This window comes from Pseudophryne corroboree, chromosome 6, assembly GCF_028390025.1.
Source record: "Pseudophryne corroboree isolate aPseCor3 chromosome 6, aPseCor3.hap2, whole genome shotgun sequence".
Taxonomy (NCBI): Eukaryota; Metazoa; Chordata; class Amphibia; order Anura; family Myobatrachidae; genus Pseudophryne; species Pseudophryne corroboree.
In genome coordinates this window covers 96,558,385-96,578,381 of record NC_086449.1, presented here as the reverse complement: position 1 = coordinate 96,578,381, position 19,997 = coordinate 96,558,385, and the positions used below count along the sequence as shown (strand labels likewise).

At 45.3% G+C, this 19,997-nt stretch overlaps 1 protein-coding gene across 2 annotated transcripts in view; it reads left to right on the top strand.

The window, feature by feature from the left end:
- The window catches only part of DSN1 (DSN1 component of MIS12 kinetochore complex), an 88,999-nt gene that overhangs the window by 19,831 nt on the left and 49,171 nt on the right, over positions 1 to 19,997 (top strand). Inside the window, exon 3 of one of the 2 annotated variants that reach the window (XM_063931496.1) lies at positions 4,607 to 4,688. In XM_063931496.1, the coding sequence (XP_063787566.1) occupies positions 4,607 to 4,688 (82 nt within the window). The remainder of the gene's footprint in view (positions 1 to 4,606; positions 4,689 to 19,997) is intronic. The other variant, XM_063931497.1, reaches the window with a different exon arrangement.

The window sequence follows — 19,997 nt, the reverse complement described above, 5'->3', positions numbered from 1 at the left end:
CCTGTACAGGCGTCTCAAACACCGTCAGGGGCTCTAAAGCGCCAGTTACCTCAGGTCGATACGGACACTGACTCCAGTGTCGACGGTGAGGAAACAAACGTATTTTCCAGTAGGGCCACACGTGACATGATCGCGGCAATGAAGGAGGTTTTGAACATTTCTGATACTACAAGTACCACAAAAAAGGGTATTATGTGGGGTGTGAAAAAACTACCCGTAGTTTTTCCCGAATCAGATGAATTAAATGAGGTGTGTGATGAAGCGTGGGTTTCCCCCGATAAAAAACTGCTAATTTCTAAAAAATTATTGGCATTATACCCTTTCCCGCCAGAGGTTAGGGCACGTTGGGAAACACCCCCTAGGGTAGATAAGGCGCTCACACGCTTATCAAAACAAGTGGCGTTACCGTCTCCTGATACGGCCGCCCTCAAGGAACCAGCTGATAGGAAGCTGGAAAATATCCTAAAAAGTATATACACACATACTGGTATTATACTGCGACCAGCAATCGCCTCAGCCTGGATGTGCAGTGCTGGGGTGGCTTGGTCGGATTCCCTGACTGAAAATATTGATACCCTGGACAGGGACAATATATTATTGACTATAGAGCATTTAAAGGATGCATTTCTATATATGCGAGATGCACAGAGGGATATTTGCACTCTGGCATCAAGAGTAAGTGCGATGTCCATTTCTGCCAGAAGAGGATTATGGACACGACAGTGGTCAGGGGATGCGGATTCCAAACGGCATATGGAAGTATTGCCGTATAAAGGGGAGGAGTTATTTGGGGTCGGTCTATCGGACCTGGTGGCCACGGCAACGGCTGGGAAATCCACCTTTTTACCCCAAGTCACCTCGCAGCAGAAAAAGATACTGTCTTTTCAGGCTCAGTCCTTTCGTCCCCATAAGGGCAAGCGGGTAAAAGGCCACTCATATCTGCCCCGGGGCAGAGGAAGGGGAAAAAGACTGCAGCAGACAGCCTCTTCCCACGAACAGAAGCCCTCCCCCGCTTCTGCCAAGTCCTCCAGCATGACGCTGGGGCCTTACAAGCGGACTCAGGCACAGTGGGGGCCCGTCTCAAGAATTTCAGCGCGCAGTGGGCTCACTCGCAAGTGGACCCCTGGATCCTGCAGGTAGTATCTCAGGGGTACAAATTGGAATTTGAGATGTCTCCCCCTCGCCGGTTCCTGAAGTCTGCTTTACCAACGTCGCCCCCCGACAGGGAGGCGGAATTGGAAGCCATTCACAAGCTGTATTCCCAGCAAGTGATAATCAAGGTACCCCTCCTACAACAGGGAAAGGGGTATTATTCCACGCTGTTTGTGGTACCGAAGCCGGACGGCTCGGTGAGACCCATTTTAAATCTGAAATCCTTGAACACTTACATAAAAAGGTTCAAGTTCAAGATGGAGTCACTCAGAGCAGTGATAGCGAACCTGGAAGAAGGGGACTATATGGTGTCTCTGGACATCAAGGATGCTTACCTCCATGTTCCAATTTGCCCTTCTCACCAAGGGTACCTCAGGTTTGTGGTACAGAACTGTCACTATCAGTTTCAGACGCTGCCGTTTGGATTGTCCACGGCACCCCGGGTCTTTACCAAGGTAATGGCCGAAATGATGATTCTTTTTCGAAGAAAAGGCGTCTTAATTATCTCTTACTTGGACGATCTCCTGATAAGGGCAAGGTCCAGAGAACAGTTAGAGGTCGGAGTAGCACTATCTCAAGTAGTACTACAACAGCACGGATGGATTCTAAATATTCCAAAATCGCAGCTGATTCCGACGACACGTCTGCTGTTCCTAGGAATGATTCTGGACACAGTACAGAAAAAGGTGTTTCTCCCGGAAGAGAAAGCCAGGGAGTTACCCGACCTAGTCAGGAACCTCCTAAGACCAGGCCAAGTGTCAGTACATCAATGCACAAGGGTCCTGGGAAAGATGGTGGCTTCTTACGAAGCGATTCCATTCGGCAGATTCCACGCAAGAACTTTTCAGTGGGATCTGCTGGACAAATGGTCCGGATCGCATCTTCAAATGCATCAGCGGATAACCCTGTCCCCAAGGACAAGGGTGTCTCTCCTGTGGTGGTTACAGAGTGCTCATCTCCTAGAGGGCCGCAGATTCGGCATTCAGGATTGGGTCCTGGTGACCACGGATGCCAGCCTTGAGAGGCTGGGGAGCAGTCACACAGGGAAGAAATTTCCAGGGCTTGTGGTCAAGCATGGAAACGTCACTTAACATAAATATCCTGGAACTAAGGGCCATTTACAATGCCCTAAGTCAGGCAAGGCCTCTGCTTCAGGGTCAGCCGGTGTTGATCTAGTCGGACAACATCACGGCAGTCGCCCACGTAAACAGACAGGGCGGCACAAGAAGCAGGAGGGCAATGACGGAAGTGGCAAGGATTCTTCGCTGGGCGGAAAATCATGTGATAGCACTGTCAGCAGTGTTCATTCCGGGAGTGGACAACTGGGAAGCAGACTTCCTCAGCAGACACGATCTTCACCCGGGGGAGTGGGGACTTCACCCAGAAGTCTTCCACATGATTGTGAACCGTTGGGAAAAACCAAAGGTGGACATGATGGCGTCCCGCCTCAACAAAAAACTGGACAGATATTGCTCCAGGTCAAGGGACCCTCAGGCAATAGCTGTGGACGCTCTGGTAACACCGTGGGTGTACCAGTCAGTGTATGTGTTCCCTCCTCTGCCTCTCATACCCAAGGTACTGAGAATCATAAGAAGGAGAGGAGTAAAGACTATACTCGTGGCTCCGGATTGGCCAAGAAGGACTTCGTACCCGGAAATTCAAGAGATGCTCACGGAAGACCCGTGGCCTCTACCTCTAAGAAAGGACCTGCTCCAGCAGGGACCATGTCTGTTCCAAGACTTACCGCGGCTACGTTTGACGGCATGGCGGTTGAACGCCGTATCCTGAAGGAAAAAGGCATTCCGGATGAAGTCATCCCTACCCTGATCAAAGCCAGGAAGGATGTAACCGTACAACATTATCACCGTATTTGTCGTAAATATGTTGCGTGGTGCGAGGCCAGGAAGGCCCCTACAGAGGAATTTCAACTGGGTCGATTCCTGCATTTCCTGCAAACAGGACTGTCTATGGGCCTCAAATTAGGGTCCATTTAAGGTTCAAATTTCGGCCCTGTCAATATTCTTCCAAAAAGAACTAGCTTCAGTTCCTGAAGTTCAGACGTTTGTCAAGGGAGTACTGCATATACAGCCTCCTTTTGTGCCTCCAGTGGCACCTTGGGATCTCAATGTAGTTTTGGGATTCCTAAAATCACATTGGTTTGAACCACTCACCACTGTGGACTTAAAATATCTCACATGGAAAGTGGTAATGCTGTTAGCCCTGGCTTCAGCCAGGCGTGTCTCAGAATTGGCGGCTTTATCCTATAAAAGCCCTTACCTAATTTTTCATACGGACAGGGCAGAATTGAGGACTCGTCCTCAATTTCTCCCTAAGGTGGTTTCAGCTTTTCATTTAAACCAGCCTATTGTGGTGCCTGCGGCTACTAGGGACTTGGAGGATTCCAAGTTGCTTGACGTAGTCAGGGCCCTGAAAATATGTTTCCAGGACGGCTGGAGTCAGAAAATCTGACTCGCTGTTTATCCTGTATGCACCCAACAAGCTGGGTGCTCCTGCTTCTAAGCAGACGATTGCTCGTTGGATTTGTAGTACAATTCAGCTTGCACATTCTGTGGCAGGCCTGCCACAGCCAAAATCTGTAAAAGCCCATTCCACAAGGAAAGTGGGCTCATCTTGGGCGGCTGCCCGAGGGGTCTCGGCTTTACAACTTTGCCGAGCAGCTACTTGGTCAGGGGCAAACACGTTTGCTAAATTCTACAAATTTGATACCCTGGCTGAGGAGGACCTGGAGTTCTCTCATTCGGTGCTGCAGAGTCATCCGCACTCTCCCGCCCGTTTGGGAGCTTTGGTATAATCCCCATGGTCCTTTCGGAGTCCCCAGCATCCACTAGGACGTTAGAGAAAATAAGAATTTACTTACCGATAATTCTATTTCTCATAGTCCGTAGTGGATGCTGGGCGCCCATCCCAAGTGCGGATTGTCTGCATTACTTGTACATAGTTATTGTTACAAAAATCGGGTTATTGTTGTTGTGAGCCATCTTTTCAGAGGCTCCTTCTGTTATCATGCTGTTAACCGGGTTCAGATCACAAGTTGTACGGTGTGATTGGTGTGGCTGGTATGAGTCTTACCCGGGATTCAAAATCCTTCCTTATTGTGTACGCTCGTCCGGGCACAGTATCCTAACTGAGGCTTGGAGGAGGGTCATAGGGGGAGGAGCCAGTGCACACCAGGTAGTCCTAAAGCTTTTTACTTTTGTGCCCAGTCTCCTGCGGAGCCGCTATTCCCCCATGGTCCTTTGGGAGTCCCCAGCATCCACTACGGACTATGAGAAATAGAATTATCGGTAAGTAAATTCTTATTTTATTTATATATATATATATATATATATATATATATATATATATATATATATATATAAATTCTTGCCTTGACGTCACTGTTGCTCTATTTTATACATGTGTTTATTTTTTTCTTTTGTTTTCCTTTTTAAAGTACTCTCTTCATAACGTGGGAAGTTCCCTGTCTCACACAGATGGTTTCAATGCAGAATCCTTTAATGCTAGTGGTGAGTATTGTAAGTATAATAAAACCATCCCCACCCACAAAAGTGCCCTTGTCTAAAGGTGCATAAACACGGTGAGATTCGGCCTAACCCCTATTCTCTCTGTGCGATAGGGACTAGGTCAGTATCGCAAGCACATAATGACTGTGCTTGCGATACTGACTTTGTGCGAATTTGGGTAAGTGTCAATTTTGACTATCTTTTCTACGAGGTAGACTGTGCAGGCAAGTCAATTTTGACTATCTAGGCTTGCGATGCCGACCGCGCATCGGGATCGCAAGGTGACTTTCACCTAGCGATCTGCATTAACTTTGCTTATGGTTTTGACTATATAGTCAAAATCGTAAGAAAATATCTCACCGTGTGTACACACCTTATGACCATTGATGAACAGTCTACTAACATGGTGCATACCATTCTCCTGTACTAATGGATGTAATAGTTTTAAGTTTGGTTTAAAAGCGATTGCACCTTGGAGTAAATTTCACTTTACCTGTAAATAATGAAGATCAAATTATGTTCTGTTGTAGCTGTCCCATGCAAGCTCCATTGGCCGTGGCAACACAAACTCTGCAATTCCCTGAAGCTGATAGTAGCTACAGTAGCTAAGAACCGCCCGCAATGAGCCGGTAATCATGAGACTGTAGTTTATCCCTTCATTAGGAACCAATGGCATCAAAGTCGGGTCATAAACAGAATTCATGATGCACTGATGCATTCTGATACATATAAGTTGCTTTGCAGTGCTCTGCAGTGACTGCCCTTTGTCATGTCTGTGTGTATGACATTGGCACTAAGCTACTACGGGCGCTCTTCACACCGTCACAAGGGGCTACGCCCCCTTAACCCCTGCACGTACCGCCACACCTGCAGGCCTGTTCTCTCCTATCCAGATCTGTGACTCGGAGCGCCTAGCCATGCCCAATCAGACATTTTTCATTAACCAGTTGAAATGACGCACTCTGTTTTAGATTATGTATCTATCCCTGATGAATATGCACCAGCATTGAAACGTTGACCCTAGTCAGAACTGTGACACTGGGGAGCCTGTTCATGGACTGCAACTGGATGGATTTGGATGAAAAATTTCTGAGTGGTAACATCGCAGAAAACATACTAGGAGTTTGGGGTCCCGGGAGGTCCTCAGGACGACTGGCGACACCCCAAAAACAAAACTAGGCAGTTACCTCATGGGTGTGTTGGAAGAGCTACTAATCAGTTATTTTTAATATGTTAAGTTAAATCCAACTCATTCATAACTTAAGAAACTGAAAAGTTTGAACCCGAGCAATACTGGGTACTTAAGCTAGTATGTACTAAAAGTGAAAATATCTATGCTTGTTCGTCAAGGGCTTATACAAGGCTTGATGAATCTGGACCAGACTCGGTGCACATACCCTTTTATATAAAATGCATTGGTCTATCTGTTTTTGTCCGGTTATGCATTCGGCACCCTGCACCGTTTGGGGTCAAAAGCGATGTGGTCCAGTTGGATCCTGGACAGGTTTTAGGGGGCTTAGGGTCCGGGTTGGACCTCCTGTTGGTGTGCGCTGGGCAGGACTTTGACACAGGGAGCCTGTTCAGGGCCTTCCATGGATGGATTTGGACGAAAACTTTAATGAACTGTAATAACTGACAGAAGTTGCCATAATTCAATGACCTGAAATAACCATAAATCGATCAACTAAAATAACTGATGGAGGTGGGAAGACACCCTATCAGCCAGCTGAGTGAATCCTGAGGTCCTGTAGACCAGCTATTGCAGCTCCTTCCCTGAGGCTAGGAAATCTCAGACTGACATGGCCTCTGCACTCCCACAAAACGGAGGCATCCAGTCCCTCCCTGACCCCAAATTGCTGCAGACTGACAGTACGGGTCCAGCGCTTGTACAATTGATTGGCAAAGTACCAAACATCAGTACTTTACACATTTACCATTAATGCAAGTTCCTGAATCAGGGCCATAGTTAGTGAGAAATGTAACTGCTTATAGCAAAAAAGGCAATAAAATACTCAGAGGGAGAGATTAACACCGTGGATCTGATTTATAGATGGGAGCAAGGAAAAAAAACAACTACTTTGCATCTGGAGTAACCATGTCATGAGGCAAATCTATTTAGCATGCGGGGTAAATACTGGCTGCTTTTGCATGTACTGTAGCTGACATATGCTGGACAGCATCCATTTAGTTGTAAGACATGCCTCACTGACATCTAAATCTTAGTTATAGTGGCAAAATTATTTTCTGAGATTTCTTCACATTTAAGCAAAGTCCATACTGGAGAAAATGGGAAAAGTGCATACAGCACAGTCTGCCTCCCGTCAGAACAAAATGTCTTGGATTCTTGCAGGATACATTCATTAGGACTTAAGATGCCATATATGGAAAGATAGTCAGCCAACCAAACATTCAACTGACCTACTCTTCGGTCTAAACAAAATAGTACTGCACCCAATGGACCAACTATTTCAGAAGACCATTCAATGCTCTGTCCAACTGAATGATTTTCTGATGTCACAGAAATACTGTCGGCCTACTTCTACTTCTTAAATTTGCAACCAGCACTGGTGCTTTTAGGAATCTATGGTTTCAGCAGCACACACTTGAAATGCCCGGTGCTGGTCACCCTAAAATCATCTGGGTCCCCACACCATTTTTCCCTTGATTTTGGGATAACAAATTGGGAGTGAATTCCCACTTCGTGCTGTTTCCGCCATAGTTCTGGGGTAACCAGAATCTGCCTGAACCAGTGCGATTTAAAAATGGTTAAAGGGGGGTACACAGTTTGTGTGTGTAAAATAAATTATATATATTTTTGGGGTGATCATTTCACTGCTCTTACTCCGACTGGTATTTCCAACACTTTCACTTTAGCAGAGTGTGTGGACGCCACAGTTTACCAAGTTACCCCCTTGCAAAAGTATTTGTAAAAAGTCTAGAGCAGCCCTCCAGATGCTACGAAACTGCACATCCTAAGTTTTAGCATGGCCTAAAAGAAAAACTGTCTGGGTATGCTGAGGTTTGTAGTTCCTCCATAGTTGGAGGCCCGCAATACCCCTGGTCTAGAGGGTCAATTTCTCTAATGCCCCACTGAATTTTATTGATCTCATGCCTTATGATTGAGTCTCTGGTCCAGACGCCAGCACTTGCTATTTTATTACAGCACTATGTGTTACAGGATAGTTCATTTAGACCAGTGGTCAGGGAACGGGGTAAATTACCCCAAATGGGGTAAAAATAAAATTCCTGGCGGTAACAGACGTCACACCGCGCTCTCATGCTCGCCCGTCCTCCTGCCTGCGGCCCACCAACCCACACACAGCCAATTTCCCCCCTCGTCCATCCTTCTTACATGCATTCTGGTGTTGTGGGGAGAAAGTGTTAATAAACCCATTCATTGCCAAAAAAAATAAATATATATATATATATATATATCTATATAGCATAAAGGAATTTCCGGCACTCCGATAATACAAGTAAACTGTGCTGCGGTGCCCTCCTAGTTAGCTTAGCATAAGCCAACAATATAAAGAAGGGTGTATGGCGGCACTCACGCAGGCTGACTCAAATAGAAAAGTTTCTCTTTATTGCCGACATGTTTCGGGGAATCTCCCCGTCCTCAGGGCTTGAAAAACAGGGTGTGAGACAGACTAAACATTTATACAATACACAAACAAATGACATCAGTGTTCAAACTATTCTCACCTGACCGCACGGCTCGACCGCCCGCCAGCCTCCGCAACTCACCTCCGTGTCGCTGGGCAATGACGTCACGACGCTCGGTGCGGCAGGGAGATTTCCATGGAAACCGGCAAACAATGCCTGCAGGCGCTGTAGTGACTACTGATAAAGCTAAATATTTATCGTGTATATAACCCTTTATGAGGTCTAAGAACCCTGTACGCTATCTACGTGAGAAGTACCGTAAGGGTACGCAAGTTGCGTATCGATCGCTTAGCCGTGATCGAGACGCTCAGGCGTCACGTTCACTCACGGCCAAGTGATCGCAGGCAGGCAGACTATTGGCTGTTGACTTATCGTAATGATTCGCTATAGCGTAGCGGCGCTCGGGACCACGAGGAGATCACCAGCGATGCAGACGCTCACAACGTTAAACCTTTATATCTATACTCTTAACAATGAAATACACAGTAAACCTTAATGTAGAGACAAAGTGTAAGTGCAACCTTGTGTAACCTGATTAACTACAAAGCTGTTTGAGCGTAACCGACGCTCAGAGAATACTTAATACTATAAAGAATACACAGATACCTGGGCTTAGGGTCCGAAACCTATTATGTGTATTATGACTATTATACTTGCAAAAGGAATCACAGTACAAAGCATACACTACAATATAACATAAACCAACTAACCAGATAACTACACGGGAAATACAATACAATACAATTCAAGTCTAATCAAGGAAAAATACGAGAGAAAGAGAAGAGAGGGGGAGAGAGAAATGGCTCACAGTAAGACAATATGATTACGGAGAAAACTTACGCACAAGGGGAACGATCGCATGCGCCTCGATATCCAGCTCCCGATTATCAGCAATGAGAACCGTTGAAGAGAGTGAAGTTGGATATGGTCGGCCTGCTATTTATGCCCCACACACAATACAATTCAATGGTCCCTACAATCTCATTGTTCATTGGACACAGGAATTCGGCTTCGCATTATAACAAAAGGTCATAGGTTGATTCATACAGGTGGGCTGTGACTATTTCCAACTGCTCAGGTGGGAGGGAAACTGGGTTTCCCGCCGCATGGGTAATAAAGTGCAAATAAAGTAAATGTTCATAAACTTCTTATGTCCATAACTATTCGCACGAGCGATTGATCTGCTTCAAACCAACACCGGAATATTTCTAATTAAATATTCTTCCGATGGATACTAAACACCACTGTATTACTCCTATCTGACCCTTCGTATCAAACAAAGAGGGATTCCTCTGTTCATAAACATTCTATATTAATCAAACTTTCAGAATCTATCAAAGGGACCATGATCTACAAAATACATTATTACTGAAAATATGTTACGATTGAGTCGCACGCTACAACCACATAAACTCTACCGTAAATACGCATACCATGCGCCTGCGGGTGCCCGCGACTGTGAGTATGCGCACGTACGGGAGAGCGTACGCACGCGCAGCACGGACCTGTGTGAGGTGCAAATATGGTAGTGTGCATAGAGATATTTTTCTGACTTTGACACTACGGAGCCTGCACAGGTACAAAGTTAAAACAAAGTGAAGCATTAAAACACATATATAACTTGGTGAACATCATGATAGTGAATCTACCTTTTGCACCTACAAATGATATTATTTGTAAATCTACCTATTAAGGTTATGCAATAATTATATTTAACTTCAATTAACTATTGAGATTTTATGGAAAACTGTATAGATAAAGGACCTATTACTCTCTATTTACATATGAACCTATTCCCCATCCATAGGGATGTGACTTAATCAAATATTCATAAAAAGCATTGCAGTCCCAAATTTTCATTGAGACCGCCAGGAAATTGGGTGCCCAAATTGAATATCCATCGAGACTCCTTTTGAAGGAGCAACCGATCCCTATTTCCACCCCTCATAGTTGGAGGGGTATGGTCAATAAGGATGGCCCTAATGCTAGCCACCCCATGTTTAGCCCCTAAGCAATGGCGGGCAAACGGTTGGTCACTAGACCCTTTCTCAAACGCTTTTTTTTATGGCGCTTCTATGGAGTGCCATCCTCTCTCTAAATTGTCTTATGGTCTTGCCCACATAGGCAAGACCACACGGGCAGGTAAGCATGTAGACAACGTAAGTTGACGTACACGTAAGACGATGCTTAATAGGTAGCTTCCTGCCAGTTTGCGGATGATTGAATGTTGTGCCTGTCAATAAAGTGTTGCACGTGGCGCAACCCAAACATCTGTAACATCCTGTTTTTGGTCTAAGGAAATGTGTGGAATTAGACCTAGTCATATTAGTAACATCAAGTTTTACTACAAAATTACCTATATTGTTACCTCGAGTGTGACTGGGTAATAAACTAGTATCAGATAGACATTTCAAAGCTGGCTCAGATTGGATAATCGGCCATAATTGTTTAGCTTTCTTAACCGCACGTCTAGAGCTAGTAGAGAACTTACTAACCCACGGAAGTTTGTTCGCTATGGATGTTGTATTATTCTCCATAGACAAAATCTCTTCTCTAGATTTTTTCAAAACAGCCTCCTTAGATTGCTGCAACTCCCTAACAGGATACCCTCTCTGTGCAAATTTCTTAAGCATGTCATCCAAAGCCAAGCTAGTTTCAACAGGGTCCGAGGTAATACGCCTAACACGCATAAACTGGGAATACGGTAATCCCTTGCGTAATGCGAGTGGGTGGAAACTTTGATAGTTTAATAAAGTATTTCTGTCCATGGGTTTAACAAAAAGGGACGTACTCAACTGACAGTCCCTAATGCGGATACAGACATCCAAATAATTAATTTGGTTCTCATTAATAGTAAAGGTAAACTTTACTGGATGTGACGTAGCATTGTGTTTACTCCATACCAATGACAAATCTGCCCTGGAGCCTTTCCAAAACACAATGAGATCGTCAATAAAACATCTGTAGTACAACACTTGAGGACTAATAATAGGATCTAAATAGAACATATCCTTCTCTACTTGATACATGAAGGCGTTAGCGTACGATGGGGCCACCGCAGACCCCATCGCACAGCCCGCTATTTGCAAATAAAAATTACCATTAAACATAAAATAATTTCTTTGTAACACCAGATCTAATAGGTGTAAAAAGAACGATATCTCAGGACCCTGGTACGTCACATTATCCTCTATAAGTCTTCTCACTGCCTCCACACCTGCATCATGTGGGATGCAGGTGTAGAGGCTGGTGACATCAGCAATACACAACAATGTATGTTCGGGCAATCTGCCCAGATGTTGTAATTGTAACAATAATGATGATGTATCTTTAAGAAAAGATGGCAAAGCCTGAATACAGGGATTAAGGAATGCATCTACCGAGGGGTTTTAGGATTGCTAACTCGCCGACGAATGGCCGCTATAACGCCCAATTTTGTCGTCGGTGGGTAGCAATCTTAAATAAGTGCTCCATGGACTTAATCTTACTGGTGATGGAGGAGTCTACCAGAGTTGGGTCTTGTGAAGGAGTTGTACTACAGACGTTTTATTGACGATGTCATTGTGTTTTGGAAAGGCTCCAGGGGGCAGATTTGTCATTGGTATGGAGTAAACACAATGCTACGTCACATCCAGTAAAGTTTACCTTTACTATTGATGAGAACCAAATTAATTATTTGGATGTCTGTATCCGCATTAGGGACTGTCAGTTGAGTACGTCCCTTTTTGTTAAACCCACGGACAGAAATACTTTATTAAACTATCAAAGTTTCCACCCACTCGCATTACGCAAGGGATTACCGTATTCCCAGTTTATGCGTGTTAGGCGTATTACCTCGGACCCTGTTGAAACTAGCTTGGCTTTGGATGACATGCTTAAGAAATTTGCACAGAGAGGGTATCCTGTTAGGGAGTTGCAGCAATCTAAGGAGGCTGTTTTGAAAAAATCTAGAGAAGAGATTTTGTCTATGGAGAATAATACAACATCCATAGCGAACAAACTTCCGTGGGTTAGTAAGTTCTCTACTAGCTCTAGACGTGCGGTTAAGAAAGCTAAACAATTATGGCCGATTATCCAATCTGAGCCAGCTTTGAAATGTCTATCTGATACTAGTTTATTACCCAGTCACACTCGAGGTAACAATATAGGTAATTTTGTAGTAAAACTTGATGTTACTAATATGACTAGGTCTAATTCCACACATTTCCTTAGACCAAAAACAGGATGTTACAGATGTTTGGGTTGCGCCACGTGCAACACCTTATTGACAGGCACAACATTCAATCATCCGCAAACTGGCAGGAAGCTACCTATTAAGCATCGTCTTACGTGTACGTCAACTTACGTTGTCTACATGCTTACCTGCCCGTGTGGTCTTGCCTATGTGGGCAAGACCATACGACAATTTAGAGAGAGGATGGCACTCCATAGAAGCGCCATAAAAAAGCGTTTGAGAAAGGGTCTAGTGACCAACCGTTTGCCCGCCATTGCTTAGGGGCTAAACATGGGGTGGCTAGCATAAGGGCCATCCTTATTGACCATACCCCTCTGACTATGAGCGGTGGAAGTAGGGATCGGTTGCTCCTTCAAAAGGAGTCTCGATGGATATTCAATTTGGGCACCCAATTTCCTGGCGGTCTCAATGAAAATTTGGGACTGCAATGCTTTTTATGAATATTTGATTAAGTCACATCCCTATGGATGGGGAATAGGTTCATATGTAAATAGAAAGTAATAGGTCCTTTATCTATACAGTTTTCCATAAAATCTCAATAGTTAATTGAAGTTAAATATAATTATTGCATAACCTTAATAGGTAGATTTACGAATAATATCATTTGTAGGGGCAAAAGGTAGATTCACTATCATGATGTTCACCAAGTTATATATGTGTTTTAATGCTTCACTTTGTTTTAACTTTGTACCTGTGCAGGCTCCGTAGTCACTACAGCGCCTGCAGGCATTGTTTGCCGGTTTCCATGGAAATCTCCCTGCCGCACCGAGGCTGGCAGGCGGTCGAGCCGTGCGGTCAGGTGAGAATAGTTTGAACACTGATGTCATTTGTTTGTGTATTGTATAAATGTTTAGTCTGTCTCACACCCTGTTTTTCAAGCCCTGAGGACGGGGAGATTCCCCGAAACATGTCGGCAATAAAGAGAAACTTTTCTATTTGAGTCAGCCTGCGTGAGTGCCGCCATACACCCTTCTTTATATATATATATATATATATATATATATATATATATATAATCTTATCTTATCTATCTAATCTTATCTATCTAATCTTATCTTATCTATCTAATCTTATCTATCTAATCTTATCTTACCTATCTAATCTTATCTAACTAATCTTATCTATCTAATCTTATCTATCTAATCTTATCTTACCTATCTAATCTTATCTAACTAATCTTATCTTATCTATCTAATCTTATCTATCTAATCTTATCTTATCTATCTAATCTTATCTATCTAATCTTATCTTACCTATCTAATCTTATCTAACTAATCTTATCTTATCTATCTAATCTTATCTATCTAATCTTATCTTACCTATCTAATCTTATCTAACTAATCTTATCTTACCTATCTAATCTTATCTAACTAATCTTATCTTATCTAACTAATCTTATCTTATCTATCTAATCTTATCTTAATTTATCTATCTAATCTTATCTATCTAATCTTATCTATCTAATCTTATCTATCTAATCTTATCTATCTAATCTTATCTTATCTAACTAAGCTTACCTTATCTTATCTATCTAATCTTATCTTAATTTATCTATCTAATCTTACCTATCTAATCTTACCTATCTAATCTTACCTATCTAATCTTACCTATCTAATCTTACCTATCTAATCTTACCTATCTAATCTTACCTATCTAATCTTACCTATCTAATCTTACCTATCTAATCTTACCTATCTAATCTATCTTTCTCTGACGTCCTAGTGGATGCTGGGAACTCCGTAAGGACCATGGGGAATAGCGGCTCCGCAGGAGACTGGGCACAAAAGTAAAGCTTTAGGACTACCTGGTGTGCACTGGCTCCTCCCCCTATGACCCTCCTCCAAGCCTCAGTTAGATTTTTGTGCCCGGCCGAGAAGGGTGCACACTAGGGGCTCTCCTGAGCTTCTTAGTGAAAGTTTAGTTTTAGGTTTTTTATTTTCAGTGAGACCTGCTGGCAACAGGCTCACTGCATCGAGGGACTAAGGGGAGAAGAAGCGAACTCACCTGCGTGCAGAGTGGATTGGGCTTCTTAGGCTACTGGACACCATTAGCTCCAGAGGGACCGAACACAGGCCCAGCCTCGGAGTCCGGTCCCAGAGCCGCGCCGCCGGCCCCCTTACAGAGCCAGAAGCAAGAAGAGGTCCGGAAAATCGGCGGCAGAAGACATCCTGTCTTCACCAAGGTAGCGCACAGCACTGCAGCTGTGCGCCATTGCTCCTCAGCACACTTCACACTTCGGTCACTGAGGGTGCAGGGCGCTAGGGGGGGGCGCCCTGAGCAGCAATAAAAACACCTTGGCTGGCGAAAATACATCACATATAGCCCCCAGGGCTATATGGATGAATTTTATCCCCTGCCAGATTCCACAGAAAAACGGGAGAAAAGGCCGCCGAGAAGGGGGCGGAGCCTATCTCCTCAGCACAGCTCTGTTGGAGGGAAGCTCCCTGGCTCTCCCCTGCAGTTACTACACTACAGAAAGGGGTTAAAAAAGAGGGGGGCACTAATTAGGCGCAGTATAACAATACAGCAGCTATAAGGGGAAAAACACTTATATAAGGTTATCCCTGTGTGTATATATATATATATATATATATATATATATATATATATATATATATATATATATATATATAGCGCTCTGGTGTGTGCTGGCATACTCTCCCTCGGTCTCCCCAAAGGGCTAGTGGGGTCCTGTCCTCTATCAGAGCATTCCCTGTGTGTGTGCTGTGTGTCGGTACGTTGTGTCGACATGTATGAGGAGGAAAATGAGGTGGAGGCGGAGCAATTGCCTGTAACAGATGTCACCCCCTAGGGAGTCGACATCTGAGTGGATGAGCTTATGGAAGGAATTATGTGAGTCAGCTCTTTACAAAAGATTGATGACATGAGACAGCCGGCGACTCAGCCTGTGCCTGTCCAGGTGTCTCAAAAGCCATCAGGGGCTCTAAAACGCCCGTTACCGCAGATGGCAGATACAGACGCCGACACGGATACTGACTCCAGTGTCGACGATTAAGAGACGAATGTGACTTCCAGTAGGGCCACACGTTACTTGATTGAGGCTATGGAAAATGTTTTTACACATTTCTGATAATACCAGTACCACTAAAAAGGGTATTATGTTGGGTGAGAAAAAACTGCCTGTAGTTTTTCCTGCATCTGAGGAATTAAATGAAGTGTGTGTTGATGCGTGGGTTTCCCCCGATAAAAACTGTTAATTCCTAAAAAGTTATTAGCATCATACCCCTTCCCGCCAGAGGATAGGGCACGTTGGGAAACACCCCCTAGGGTGAATAAAGCGCTCACACGCTTGTCTAAACAGGTGGCACTACCGTCCCCGGATACGGCTGCCCTTAAGGAACCTGCTGACAGAAAGCAGTAAAATATCCTAAAACGTATATACACTCACACGGGTGTGATACTGCGACCAGCAATCGCCTCAGCCTGGATGTGCAGTGCTGGGGTGGCTTGGTCGGATTCCCTGACTGACAATATTGATACCCTAGATAGGGACAGTATATTACTGACTATAGAGCATTTAAAAGATGCATGTCTATATATGCGTGATGCACAGAGGGATATTTGCCGACTGGCATCAAGAGTAAGTGCGCTGTCCATTTCTGCCAGAAGAGGGTTATGGACATGACAGTGGTCAGGTGATTCCAAAAGGCATATGGAAGTATCGCCTTATAAAAGGGAGGAGTTATTTGGGGTAGGTCTAACAGACCTGGTGGCCACGGCAACGGCTGGAAAATCCACATTTTTACCCCAGGTAGCCTCTCAACATAAGAAGACGCCGTATTATCAGGCGCAGTCCTTTCGGCCCCATAAGGGCAAGCGGGCAAAAGGCTCCTCATTTCTGCCCCGTGGCAGAGGGAGAGGAAAAAGGCTGCAGCAAACAGCCAGTTCCCAGGAACAGAAGCCCTCTCCCGTTTTCTGCCAAGTCCTCAGCATGACGCTGGGGCTTTACAAGCGGACTCAGGCACGGTGGGGGCCCGTCTCAAAAATTTCAGCGTGCAGTAGTGGGCTCACTCACAGGGGACCCCTGGATCCTTCAGGTGGTATCTCAGGGGTACAAATTGGAATTCGAGACGTCTCCCCTTCGCCGTTTTCCTAAAGTCTGCTTTACCGACGTCTCCCTCCGACAGGGAGGCGGTATGGGAAGCCATTCACAAGCTGTATTCCCAGCAGGTGATAATCAAGGTACCCCTCCTACAACAGGGAAAGGGGTATTATTCCACGCTGTTTGTGGTACCGAAGCCGGACGGCTAGGTGAGACCTAATTTAAATCTGAAATCCTTGAACACTTACATACAAAGGTTCAAATTCAAGATGGAGTCACTCAGAGCGGTGATGGCAAAAGGGGATTATATGGTGTCTCTGGACATCAAGGATGCTTATCTCCATGTCCCAATTTACCCTTCTCACCAAGGGTACCTCAGGTTTGTGGTACAGAACTGTCACTATCCGTTTCAGACGCTGCCGTTTGGTTTGTCCACGGCACCCCGGGTCTTTACCAAAGTAATGGCCGAAATGATGATACTCCTTCGAAGGAAGGGAGTTTTAATTATCCCTTACTTGGACGATCTCCGGATAAGGGCAAGATCCAGGGAACGGTTGGTAGTCTGGGTAGCACTATCTCAAGTAGTGTTGCGGCAGCACGGTTGGATTCTTAATATTCCAAAATCGCAGCTGATCCCGACGACACGTCTTCTATTCCTAAGGATGATCCTGGACACAGTCCAGAAAAAGGTGTTTCTCCAGGAGGAGAAAGCCAGGGAGTTATCCGAACTAGTCAGAAACCTCCTAAAACCAGGCCAAGTGTCAGTGCAGCAGTGCACAAGGGTCCTGGGAAAAATGGTGGCTTCCTACGAAGCAATTCCATTCGGCAGATTCCACGCAAGAACTTTCCAGTGGGACCTGCTGGAAAAGTGGTCCGGATCGCATCTTCAGATGCATCAGCGGATAACCCTGTCACCAAAGACAAGGGTGTCTCTCCTGTGGTGGTTGCAGAGTGCTCATCTTCTAGAGGGCGCAGATTCGGCATTCAGGACTGGGTCCTGGTGACCACGGATGCCAGCCTGCGAGGCTGGGGAGCAGTCACACAGGGAAGAAATTTCCAGGGCTTGTGGTCAAGCCTGGAGACATCACTTCACATAAATATCTTGGAGCTAAGGGCCATTTACAATGCCCTAAGCCAAGCAAGACCTCTGCTTCAGGGTCAGCCGGTGCTGATCCAGTCGGACAACATCACGGCAGTCGCCCACGTAGAGAAGCTGCAAGGATTTTTCGCTGGGCGGAAAATCATGTGATAGCATTGTCAGCAGTGTTCATTCCGGGAGTGGACAGCTGGGAAACAGACTTCCTCAGCAGAAGTCGTCCACATGATTGTAAACCGTTGGGAAAAACCAAAGGTGGACATGATGGCGTCCCGCCTAAACAAAAAATTGGACAGGTATTGCGCCAGGTCAAGGGACCCTCAGGCAATAGCTGTGGACGCTCTGGTAACACCGTGGGTGTACCAGTCAGTGTATGGGTTCCCTCCTCTTCCTCTCTTACCAAAAGTATTGAGAATTATAAGACGGAGGGGAGTAAGAACTATACTCGTGGCTCCGGATGGGCCAAGAAGGACTTGGTACCCGGAACTTCAAGAGATGCTCACGGAGGACCCGTGGCCTCTACCTCTAAGAAGGGACCTGCTCCATCAAGGACCCTATCTATTCCAAGACTTACCGCGGCTGCGTTTGACGGCAGGGCGGTTGAACGCCGGATCCTGAAGGAAAAAGGCATTCCGGATGAAGTCATCCCTACCCTGATCAAAGCCAGGAAGGATGTAACCGCAAAGCATTATCACCGCATTAGGCGAAAATATGTTGCGTGGTGCGAGGCCAGTAAGGCCCCGATGGAGGAATTTCAACTAGGTCGATTCCTGCATTTCCTGCAAACAGGAGTGTCTATGGGCCTAAAATTGGGGTCCATTAAGGTTCAAATTTCGGCCCTGTCAATTTTCTTCCAGAAAGAACTAGCTTCAGTTCCTGAAGTTCAGACGTTTGTAAAAGGGGTACTGCATATAGTGCCTCCAATGGCACCTTGGGATCTCAATGTAGTTTTGGGGTTCCTAAAGTCACAATGGTTTGAACCACTTGAATCTGTGGAGTTAAAATATCTCACATGGAAAGTGGTCATGCTGTTGGCCCTGGCCTAGGCCAGGCGCGTGTCAGAATTGGCGGCTTTATCCTGTAAAAGCCCTTATCTGATCTTCCATTCAGACAGGGCGGAATTGAGGACTCGTCCTCATTTTCTCCCTAAGGTGGTTTCAGCGTTTCATCTGGACCAACCTATTGTGGTACCTGCGGCTACTAGTGACTTGGAGGACTCCAAGTTGTTGGACATAGTCAGGGCCCTGAAAATATGTTTCCAGGACGGCTGGAGTCAGAAAATCTGACTCGCTGTTTATCCTGTATGCACCCAACAAGCTGGGTGCTCCTGCTTCTAAGCAGACTATTGCTCGTTGGATTTGTAATACAATTCAGCTTGCACATTCTGTGGCAGGCCTGCCACAGCCAAAATCTGTAAAAGCCCATTCCACAAGGAAGGTGGGCTCATCTTGGGCGGCTGCCCGAGGGGTCTCGGCTTTACAACTTTGCCGAGCAGCTATTCGGTCAGGGGCAAACACGTTTGCTAAATTCTACAAATGTGATACTCTGGCTGAGGAGGACCTGGAGTTCTCTCATTCGGTGCTGCAGAGTCATCCGCACTCTCCCGCCCGTTTGGGAGCTTTGGTATAATCCCCATGGTCCTTACGGAGTTCCCAGCATCCACTAGGACGTCAGAGAAAATAAGAATTTACTTACCGATAATTCTATTTCTCGTAGTCCGTAGTGGATGCTGGGCGCCCATCCCAAGTGCGGATTGTCTGCAATACTTGTACATAGTTATTGTTAACTAAATCGGGTTATTGTTGTTGTTGAGCCATCTATCCAGAGGCTCCTCTGTTATCATGCTGTTAACTGGGTTCAGATCACAGGTTGTACGGTGTGATTGGTGTGGCTGGTATGAGTCTTACCCGGGATTCATAAATCCTTCCTTATTGTGTACGCTCGTCCGGGCACAGTATCCTAACTGAGGCTTGGAGGCGGGTCATAGGGGGAGGAGCCAGTGCACACCAGGTAGTCCTAAAGCTTTACTTTTGTGCCCAGTCTCCTGCGGAGCCGCTATTCCCCATGGTCCTTACGGAGTTCCCAGCATCCACTACGGACTACGAGAAATAGAATTATCGGTAAGTAAATTCTTATTGTCTAATCTATCTGTCTAATCCAGTGGTTCTCAAACTCGGTCCTCAGGACCCCACACAGTGCATGTTTTGCAGGTAACCCAGCAGGTGCACAGGTGTATTAATTAATCACTGACACATTTTAAAA